This window comes from Acanthisitta chloris, unplaced genomic scaffold (genome assembly GCF_000695815.1).
Source record: "Acanthisitta chloris isolate BGI_N310 unplaced genomic scaffold, ASM69581v1 scaffold5358, whole genome shotgun sequence".
NCBI classification, from domain to species: Eukaryota; Metazoa; Chordata; class Aves; order Passeriformes; family Acanthisittidae; genus Acanthisitta; species Acanthisitta chloris.
In genome coordinates, this window is record NW_008687451.1 from 38294 (window position 1) to 49478 (window position 11185).

At 47.6% G+C, this 11185-nt stretch overlaps 1 protein-coding gene across 1 annotated transcript in view; it reads right to left on the reverse strand.

Annotated features, from left to right (window-relative positions):
* LOC103807834 (neuronal PAS domain-containing protein 2-like) overlaps positions 1-11185 on the reverse strand; it is a 25453-nt gene that overhangs the window by 1467 nt on the left and 12801 nt on the right. Inside the window, exons 10-18 of the mRNA XM_009080583.1 lie at positions 9115-9262; positions 7502-7583; positions 5933-6056; positions 5099-5203; positions 3556-3710; positions 2863-3067; positions 1821-1908; positions 625-717; positions 7-145 (exon numbers count right to left, since the gene is read on the reverse strand). Coding sequence (XP_009078831.1) covers positions 7-145; positions 625-717; positions 1821-1908; positions 2863-3067; positions 3556-3710; positions 5099-5203; positions 5933-6056; positions 7502-7583; positions 9115-9262 — 1139 coding nt within the window. The remainder of the gene's footprint in view (positions 1-6; positions 146-624; positions 718-1820; positions 1909-2862; positions 3068-3555; positions 3711-5098; positions 5204-5932; positions 6057-7501; positions 7584-9114; positions 9263-11185) is intronic.

The following is an 11185-nucleotide window of genomic DNA, read 5'->3' on the forward strand; positions in this document are numbered from 1 at the left end:
GTTGGCCTGGTGGGACGTGAAGCTGGTGTGGGGGATCATCAGAGATGGGGAGAAAATGGGCGATGGGGCTGGAGGTCGGACGGTGCTACAGGTAACTGGTTGCACCTGTATTGGGGGAGGCAAGGTCTGCTGCTCCACCACGAATCTGCCATGGGGAGGAAAATCAGGCGTGAGAACCCAAACCCAGACCCACCACCAGAGTGGGTGCTGGGGAGCTCAGCTGCTGCAGGGACCAGACTGGAACAGGGCTTGTCAAAGCATGCAGACCTGGCTGACAGCAGCCTCAGATTTCCCCCTCCCGACCAAGCATGGACTGGAATTGCAGCAAATTAAGGTTTCTAAGGCTGTACTTCTCCTCCATGTCTTGTTCAGCTATATCATGCTTTGCAAAAGCCAGAAATTGGTTTTTTTTCTTTTCAAAGCACTTTATTTATCATAAAGTTCTTTGGAATTAAAAAATATTCCCACTACTTTTTTTCTCCTAACAAGCTGAACTTTTGTTTCATATCACACTGAGACTCTTTGTCTTTGCACACTCAGGTAGAAGTTTTTCCAAGTCATTTTCAGTGCCATGAAGTGCCCTGCTAAAACACTGCAGGAAAATAAGGGCCAGCAAAGACTCACTTTCCTTGCTGCCTGCTGGCACTGCTCTGCAAGGGCTGGCCATTGCTGTTGGCTGCAGGCATCATAGCTTGGATGGACTGATCCAACAGCATCCTGTGGTGGAAGGAAAACAGAGGATGGTCAGGGAAGAGGGAAGTCCAAGCTCCGGTCAGTCTCTAGAAACAAATCCCTGAAAATCCTCCATGAAAGCAGGCAAACCACCACCTTGAAAACAAGCTAATGAAATAGGATGCTTCTTGTCACCTCACATCTCTCCTATAGACTGACAGAGTTGAGGTTGTTCAGCCTAGAGAATTGAAGGCTCCAGGGAGACCTTAGAGCCCCTTCCAGCGCCTAAAGGAGCTACAGGACACCTAGAGAGGAACTTTTTACAAAGGCATGTAGTAACAAGAAAAGGGGCTTAAAACTGGTAGATTAGATCTTAGGAAGAGATTCTTCCCTGTGAGGGTCACAAGGCACTGGGAAGCTGTGACTGCCCCATCCCTGGAAGCTTTTGAGGCCAGGCTGGATGAGGCTCTGAGCAACCTTGTCTAGTGGAAAGTGTCCTTGCCCACGGCAGGGGTTGAAACTAGATACTCTTTAAGGTCCCCTCCAACCCTACTCATTCTGTGATTCCAAAATTCTAATGGACTTGCAGAGGTGAGCTGAAACTTGCTAAATCTTTCATGTAAGAAGTATGTCTTATAGATAATGAGACCTCTGGGGTGTATCTTGTTTCCTAACACAATATTTTGGAACAACTGGATCCTGTAGGCACTGTCTCTGAAAGATGGTTGAATGGTTTGGGGCAGTTGTATATGTTTCATATGATGGTTCCAGCAGTTATTAAAAACAGGCTTTGCCATGGGACTTGCCCTGGCTATAGAAAAGACACTCTGAAGCTTCAGAGCAAGCAGATACTGGTTTGGGAAAGGCTAGTTTTTCCTGTTCACTCCCTCTCACAGTGGTCAGTTGGCAGATGTCCAAAGGTTCCTGAGTTACTTGAAAAATTGATGGAAATATGGAGAGGAAAGGATTTCAGGCCCCTGAGGATACAGCATGATATGCACACCTCTGCAGAGGGAACATCCCTACACCCCTGCTGTAGCACCCAGAGCCCACTGCCCCATAGCCCAGCTGTGCCTGCCCTCCCCATGCCCAGGCATTGCTACTTTCTGTCACCACCATCAGGATGGTTCCAGCAAGACTGTGGGTACCTGAGGCTCCTGTCCTGGCTGTAGTCGGACTGTGGCTGCCTTTCGCTGCTGTCAGTTGGCATCTGTGCAGCCACTGTAATGGGGTGTGTTTGTGAAAACACCATGGGGTTGTTGTAGAGGGGCACTGAAATGCTTGCCTGCCCTGGCAGACACGTTTGCTGGCCTTGACTTCCTCTCATTAGGTGCTGCTGCTGCTGCTGTACCTGAAATGAAGACATAGATACTCACGTAAGTTTTAAAGCTCCTTAACAGAAGGCTGAAATAACTAACTGCTTCTAGTATGCTGATGGGAAACAGATAAGGAACAATAGGATACTCTCCCTGAACGCAGCAGTAAGAACTGTATATCTGTTCAGGACAACCAACCTGTTGGCATTCATTGCCCCTGCAGGGTAGGTGCTGGCAGAGGCAGACAGTCCCTTGAGAAATCAGAGTACAAGGGTGAGGGCACAAAGGGCTTGAGGGGAAGAGAACAGCTAAGAGAGAAAGTGTAAATCTGAAGTCCCCAAGGAAAGCATCTCATCCATCCTTTAAAGCAGCAGTTTTGGCTTTTTTTGCTTTTGAGCAACTCAAGTCTTTCCTGAGAAGTGACTAATCTCAACAGTGGATTTAGGTCTAGTGATGACAAACTTGTTTTTCGAAGCTGCCTTCCAAGACTCCTCAGGCAGAAGACATTGAACCTTTTAAAATGATGCCTACTTCTCTGTGTTACAAAGCCACAACTCTCACTGGCTAGAAATGAGCATCATGTTGCAATTACAAACAGAAGCAACTAAGAGCCCAGACCTCCCATTCAGTTCCTCCCTGGTCACCAGGATGGCTCCAGCAGTCCCCAGTGTTTGAATGCTTTTTGGCTATCTGGCTTTTATTTTTACAGCTGAATGACATCATTCACAACTGATCTTGACACAAATTCTGTAATGCCAGATACGCAGTAAAACCAGCACAAAGGAGATGCATGGGACCACGGGAAGGAGGGACACAGCAGACAAGTTTTAAGAGCCATGCAAGGGGGTGACAGAGATGACGAGGCAGCCAGCGACCTGGGTGGCTGTGCTGCAGGGGTCCCTGAGGAACTGGCGTGGTGATGGCAGGTGGGTGCTGCAGTAGTGCTTCGTCCCCATAAGGCCTGACTGTTGTGACTTCTTGGCTGTGGTCTGCCTGGGCGTCCCCTGCGGTGGTGGCCTCCGGGGGCTCGGGTGCTGCACGTTGTTAAAGACGACAGGGATCGGCTGCTGCATCAGCATCTTTAAGTAAAAGAGGCACATAAATTGTGGGTTGTACTGCCTGGGAGAAATAACACTGCAGCAGCAGCAGCATCTCGAAATCCAGGGGCAAAACGAATCATGAGTAATAGAAAATCAAATGTTTGCTTGCGCCAAATATTTATTCAGAGCCATGACTGTTCCAGCTCCATTGTGCCATCTGTGTTTTGCAGGAGTGGCACTGGGGATCCAGCAGCACTAACCAGCCAAGGTTTCTGTGCAGGGAGGACTTTGGATTAGCTTGGGATTGCTTCTTTCCAAATCATGAAAGTTACTGATTCAGTACTTAGCCAGGTATTGATGTCACTCATCTCTCAGGAGACACCACTCTCATGTCTGAAACCAAACTACCAATTTGTCCAGAGCTCATTTCTGAATGCTTTGGCCACAGACAATTTTGTTACTGATCTGTGTGCTCAAAGGAAATGCAAATGGTTGGTGAGTTTGGGAGACCTGGGGGCAGCAGTTACCTGCAGGTTGGAGTCCTGCACTAGCTGGAGCTGCTCCTTGATGACATGGAGCTCTTCCTGCTGTGTCTTGATGTCAGCTTGCAGTACACGAGTCCTCTCCTCCAGCTGCTCCTTCAGCTGATGCATCATCCCCAGCTGGGTTGGGAAATGGTACACTGGCTGCAGAGAACAGAGAAAAAGGATCACAGGGTAGAACTGCCACTGTAATTCTAGGGCAGCAGCACACCTGGCTCACATTCAGTGCCTCCCTCCAGGTGTTGGTCTGTTAAATTTCTGCACAGATAGTGTCTGTACATGAGACTCCCCTGCTCCCCCAGGGTAATGCCTTGCTGGTTTTGGGACACTGGTGTTCTGTGGCAGACACTGCATCCAAACCCTTGCCACACCTCCTGGCTGGGCTTTCAGTTGTGCTGCTAATTATATTTGCCAAAAGCCAGGCCCAAGTTAGGCTGCAATCCCACCTGGGGATCCATCCTTCACACCTACACTGACCATCTTCAATTCCTGTTTTAAAGTCTGAACATTTACCACACTGACATCAAAGCTCTGTGAGGACAGATCTCATCATTATGGTTTATGACTCTCACATTTTTCTTGTGGTTTTTTCTTTCTTTTCCTGGCCTAATTTAAACCTTTCATGGCATCCCCTTCCTCTCCCAGGGAAATAAAACTCTTCAGCACCGTATCAGCCTGTAGTTATCTGCCAGAGATTCAGGAAGGAGCCTTCAGCAGCTTCCAATGCTTTTGACAAGTCTAAACCTTCTTCTACTCTATTTCTTTGGGTGTCCTACCTGCTCTGTCTGTTGAAACAAGGAGTTGAAATAATCTGGTTGCAGGTAAATCTCAGTAGCAGCAACAGAAAGGGCAAGGAAACCTTGTCCCCACACCGGGATGAGCGAGCAAGGAGGTGAGGGCAGTGAAGCACAGCCACCAAGGCTGCCCCCACTCACTGCCCACACCAGTGTGCTTAACAAAAATAAACCACGTACCATTACAGGGTGCTGGGAGGGCACTGCTGGCTGAGCCACGGGGTGCTGAGGGAGGTGTTCACCAGGGGCCTGCGGAGAGGTTATGGCCTAGAAATGAAAACTTTGCCTTACTATAGGTCCATAGCAGCTCTGGTGCAAAGCTGGTACTGTACCAGCTGATACCAGGGATGCACAAGTACAGGGAATTAGACAACTCCGTGTGGAAATCTGAGGATGAGTCTGAACGGAGAATTTAAGCTCCTGCATGCCCCTACAAATTGCAAGCCCTTGGTTTCAGCATGCATTTTGGATAAAAGCCATTTCATGTGCACAAACCCCAAGAAAAGCAGGCTGGTGGTATGAAAAGGCATCTGGCCTGGAGGAGCAAACTGAATCCTGAAAGGAAGCAGCAGAAGAGCCTCTAGCATCTCTCCACCGGCTCTGCCAGTCAGTGGCACTCCCCACAGCACTGGGAAATCCCAGCACACTAGAGTGGGGGATCTAGCATCTCAGATCAAGGTTTGTGGAGCTTATTTCTTTACAGCCTCAGAAAGGCTTTTGCTTGCCAGGACCACCGACCTGAGCACTTCTGACTGATATTAGACGCAGGGCTGCCTTCTCTGCCTGACCCGACGGCCGGGTGGGAGTGCTGGTGTCCGTGAGTCGCATGGAAGATGTGGCTGGAAAAGAGACAGTTCACTGTGATACAGCAGACTCGTGCCTGGGTACCCTGGCTAAGCCTGAACTCTGTGTACACAGACGAGCAGTGATGCAAACACTGCCAAACTGGGTCGCCAAACTGCCCCTCCATGGTCCCTCTGGGTCCCCTCCTGACTCACTGGGTTCCCTTCTGACGCTAGCCCCCTGTTTCAGCCTGCCCTCCATGAGTGCCTCCAGAAGGGATTCCCACTCTCCCCATGACAAGTATCTCAAGAAAACCCCCTTGACTCAGCTCCTGCCGGTGGCCCTGCACAGGCACTGCGGTCACCTTGCTGCTGCCCCCAGGAGGAGGCACTCATGGGGGCTGGGGTGAAGCTGCCAGCAAGGCAGGCATCCTTCTGTGCTCCTTCTGCAGGGATTTAGCATCAGAGACCCCATAATAAAATTATATTACCCCAAAATAAAAGTTTTTTCAGTGAGGTTCAGGGCTCAATCAAGCTAGCGAGTCACCTGCCCCCTGAGCCACAGCAAACAGCCAGGACCCTCAGCTGTGACAAACTAGGGGAAAGCTGTTCTCACACTGGCAGTGGGCTGAGACGGAGGAGGCAGCACGTGGCTGTGGCTCTGTCGCTGCCCTGTAACTTCTTATGACAAGGTATGTCGGTGCCAGTGCTGAGCATTCGCCTCCCACCCCAACTCAGTTACTTCCAGCCGATCCCCAGTGCTGTGCCCCCCGCGCGGGCACCTACACGTGGAGTCGGAGAGGGCAGTGTGCGAGGAGTGCCGGGAGCTGTGGGATGACAGCGACACTCCCTCCCGGCTGGCATCCTGGCTGCTGCCGCACTGCCCCACGTCCAGGTAGCTGCCGTGGCTCTGCGGGGAGCGAAGCACAAGCGGTGAGATGGTCAGCTGGAGGGCACCCCCACCTCCCCGACCCCTTGTTCGCAGAGCACAACAACAGGCTGGGTGGGCAGCACTACGCCACCAAACTCTGCTCCTCTGTGTTCACCCTAAAGCCTCCAGGACGCTCAGAATCATTCCCGAGGCACATCGGTTTGGGGTGATGCCTGGGACACCCACGTGATGGCAGCAAGCAACGTGCCCATGCGAATGCCCCTGCCCTGCCACCCTCCTGCCCATGGAGCTGTGGGCAAAAGGAAATAAGCTTTTATAGTCAGCTTCTTTCTGCCTGATTTCTTCAGGGATCTCACAACTGCTTGGCTGTGCCACGCTGGGGAGTGGAATGAATAAAGGTGGCAGATGGGCTGGCTGGGAAGTGGTTTTATCCATTGCAGAGATGGAGAGAGACAGCTGGGAAGGGACATGGAGCAGTGGATTGGGTAATAGCTGCAGCCCTAGGAGAACCTAGAGCAGACCTCTCCTGTGCGGGACAGGTGATGCCGAGAGCTGCAAATCCGCTCGCTGCACCCTGGGGAGCAGTGGCTCCCAGCAGGAACTGGGACCACATCCACAGAGGGGGACAGCCTGAGATCCCATAAAATAATGTCTGAAGAGCAATAAGGCTAATGGAATGATAACTACACAACAATCCACCTGAAGTTGCTTTGATTACTGGTCTAAGCTGTAAACTATTGAGAGGAAGAACTTAAAATGACCTTGCTAATTGGGCAGATGTGTTGAGATGTCAGACTGATACAAGCCATTGAAGTTACTGCTCTGGTCACAATCCTACACTTGATGCAAGCCAGCTCAATGGTGTAAACAGAGCTGAAATTCAGAATAAGTGTCTTCTCTTCACTTACAACCTTCATCTGAGTGTCAGTAATGAGCTGGTACTAGAAAAACAGGCACCCGGTGGTAGTGTCCCGCACTCAGATCCCCTGCACCTTACTAAGGGTGACAGGTACAGCAATCTAGCCTCTGGCTCCAGCTCTGCTTTTCTGCTTCTGAGCTGAGATGGTTTAACCTATTCCTAATGGTCTCAGAAAGATAAGAAGGAGCAGAACAGAGCAATGCAACTGCTGAATTTGCAGGTCTCATGGAATCAGAGAATGGTTTGAGTTGAAAGGGCCCTTAAAGACCTAAAGTTCTAACCTCCCTGCCTCGGGCAGGGATGTCTTCCACTAGACCAGGTTGCTCAAAGCCCATCCAGCCGGGGCTGAACCAAGATGGGTGATCTGAGCCATGTGGAGGACAAGTTCTCAGGGCCTGCCTGAGTCATAAGCCAACTGAAGGCTTGGAAGGAGGTGGGAGTAAAGAAGAAAGTGAAGAAAGAAGAAATATTTTCCTAAGATTGGTAAGCAATTACTGAGCTTGGTTTAAACACCTTCTCATTCATCTGTGAAGGGACATGGTACCTTTAGAGAAGAGGATGCCAGTTCAATTGATGACTCTTCAAGGCCAAGATCTCGTCTTCTCTCAGCTCTAACTTCTGCATAACTAAAAAAACCAAGCAAAATTCATTTAAAATCCAGGTTTTCAGTCTACATATTGTTTGCTGTATGGTAACTATCCTACCATACAGATCACTATGGGGTATTCATGTTGTCCTAAGCTTTGCACAGCACACACACACTCTCTCAAGGAGCAAAGAGGAACACCATCATATAGCCACTCAATCTGTAACTCCACAGATCAGAAACAACAGGGCAGTGTCCCATCCCCCTGTGCCCAGGACTGCAGAGTCTGTAGGATTAATTGAACTAATCATTCCAAGTACAAAAATAGACACTCCTTTGCAAATTTTGGCCCTGAATATCCTCAAGCAAAACTAATCTAACAGTGAAGTGCACTTGGTTATTGAAGACAAAATGGGTGTCTTTGACCTCAGTACAATTTTCCTAAAAAGGGAGATTCCCATTTCCCATAATCAGGCAGAATAATGATCCTACAGCTTCTGTGCAGGTAAACTGCCAGGACAAGTGTACATTCATTTGCTAACCTGAAGATGATCAAGAATCAACTTTTTGCATGTGGTAGGTAGTTCAGTGATCCCTAGGCCAGAGCCTTGGGGAGAAGGAGCTCAGGTCCTTCTCTCTGAGGGTGCACACAATGTGCTGCACCAGAGTTAACACCCCACAGTCCAATGGAAGCTCCAAATACAAACCAGCACCTGCCCAGGCGCAATGCAAAGTGCAGGAATCCATAGGAATGTGCCTCTAAAAGTGTGTATTTTCTTTCCTTACTTTTTTTTTCTCTTAAAATATTTACAGTAAACAGCATCACATGATTCACCACTAGGATAAGTTTACTAGTGTTTTATTTCCAGATGTTTGACAAGAAAAAGGGGGGGGGGTGACACCAGAAAAAAATCACAAATTGATTCCTGACAGTAAAGACACAGTGAGCAGCAAGTTGACTCACGTTAATAGAGCAAACCAGTACATCACTAATTTTTCAATCCCTTCAGTAAATATATTCTCACTTCTAACACAGTCATTTTTGAGATGGCAGTGGTAATCAAGCAGATTCCCCTCCAGAAGGTATCACAGAGTATCCCCACACACACTGCCTTCCAGCATGGGGCTGAACCCAGTACAAGCAGCTTCCCACTAGGGGGGGATCCTGGGCTGGATTTGAGGTGAGGAATAAGGCTATCAAGTCAGCAGCTAACTTCAAGCCATAAATACTTAAAGCTCTGATCAAGAGGTTTTGTAGGAGATATATGATCCCATTTATGCCCATAAAGCTGCCTGATTCTTAACAGCTTTAATCTTTCTACAGCCATGTCATCACTAGGGGAATGTAACAGACTGGTAGACTTGGCCAATGGTGACTTGCAGGCTTTTGGCCTAGTTACTGAAAAAAACCAAGAAGAGTAATGAAAACACATGTTCCCTACCATAATAGTTTTACGGAATTACACACCATCTTAGGGTGTCAGTAGGCACAGCAAATATTTGGTTAACATAAGTAATGGCTGAACACTGAGACATAAGTGTTTAGTTAAGTGTTTGGTGCTTGCTCCTACCTAACTACCAGGTGAGTGCAAACGATGAACTCAGGCTTCGAATTCCACTGATGGTAGGTGATGTAGTAGTGTGTCTGCAGCCATATCCACTGCTGGCCTTTGGTCAGGAACCGATAGTAACAGGACTTTCCTTTTCCAAACTGCATCACTGTAAAACAAAAGAGAGAGCAATTTATAGCAAACAGGAATCTCATGGTGCAAAGACAATTAGAAAAACTATTCAGTCCCACACCTCTCACAGACTGGCAACACTAAAATGGCTCTTGGGCTTTATAAATACGACAGATGATACACAACCACATACTCAGCTTTTGTTTGGGTTCTTTTCTGATGACTTTCAGGAGTGTCCTTTGCTATTTGGAGAACTGGTAGAACTATATAACTAGCTATATTCTTGTAACTTATTCATGCACTCCCCTGACATAAGCATAAGTAACATTAATTGAACAAAGCATTTGCCTCACAAATACATGAGAATACATTTCAAAGACTGAAGGTGTGAAGTCAGAATGCTAATAATGGCACGAAACAATAAGGTAGTCGAGTTTTAGCAGTATAACTGTGAGTTTTCTTCTGAGAGATCACCTAAATACACCAAACCTGGTACATATTATCAGGCTATGTCCAGAAAAATCTCAAGCGCTGTAATAGAACTGGAAAATAATGAGGGGAACTACGTTAAATAACCACATGCTCACTTGAAGTATCCATAATTAATACAAAGTAAAATACAAATGCAGTTTAAGCAAACTCACTTGACTTGACAGTAGGCAAGATGCCTGCCCAGAGTGGTTAACCTGATGAATGGGAGCTTATCGAGACACAGTAACCCAATTGTTTTTACTCACCTGCACACCTTTACTTTGCTAAAGTCCTGAGGACTAACTTCTTTAGTGATCTCATTAACTGTGATGGGCTTTAGATGAAGCACCTAGCAGAGGTCCTCTGGCTAACCTGCAGTGCTGGAGATCCCTCAGTTGCCCTGAAGCAACTTCTCTAAGTCACTTTGCCAGCACCTTACTTTGTTCCCCTGCGCAGTAAAATGAAAAGATCCTTTCCTACAGATGTGCCATACAAATACTCTTTTAATATGCTGGAGGAATCAATGGCCAGCAGAGATGTAGAACATAAATCATCAAACTGATTCTTGCGAATGATCTGACCCACTCTCAATACAGTTTGTCTCTATATCAAACTGCATGCACACATTACCAAAAGGACATTGTCTGGTCAAGTACCTCAATTCTGTTTGAATAGTCTTTCAAGCAAACAGCACTAAGAAGTACTGTACTTGAGGCAATTAAAATACTCCATTAATATTCCCATCTACATGCTTGCTGCACTTAACACAACTTACATCTACCCCTTTCACAGCTTCCTCCATGTGCTCAGCCAGGCACAGTGCTTCCCCAACAGCTGTTGTACCAGTGCTTTGCCTTGACAGGGCACAGAAGCCAGCAGGGAAGTGGAGTAGTGAAATTTGACATTCAGGGAAGCAATTTTCTCCATTCTCTACCAGGTCCTTCAGCACCTCATACGTTTAAGTGGTAGAGGGTATTGGTAGAGACGGGGGTGGTTTGCAACTCAGAGATGAAGCAGCTTGTCTTGCTCCAGCAGGCTCAGGGACTGTGGAGTTTCTTGGTGTCCCTGCATCGTGCTGCTCTGCATCCCAGAGTAATCACAGCATCCCACTTACTCCACTCTCTGGGGTGCCCTTGTTTCCTTTTGACAAAACACTCTCCTTTCAAGTGGAGATAGCAGAGAGACAAAGAGTTTGCCCAACAGGAAACCTCTAAGTAACATTTCCTGGCAAAACATCTGATTACCTAGATGCATTTTACAATGTAGTCGTAAAATGTAGTTACTTTTCATTGCAGTGCTTGGCAATACAAAACCACTGGAGGACTGACTTAATTCTAGTTCAATATCTCAGCCTGAAATCCACCTAATAAAACAGAAAAATCACGGTCTCAAGGATAAAGCATCTCACATCTGGTAGAAACAACACACTGATTAAGAGTAGACCACATCGGCAGACACCTTTTGCCCTTCCTCATATCAGCTCCAGTTT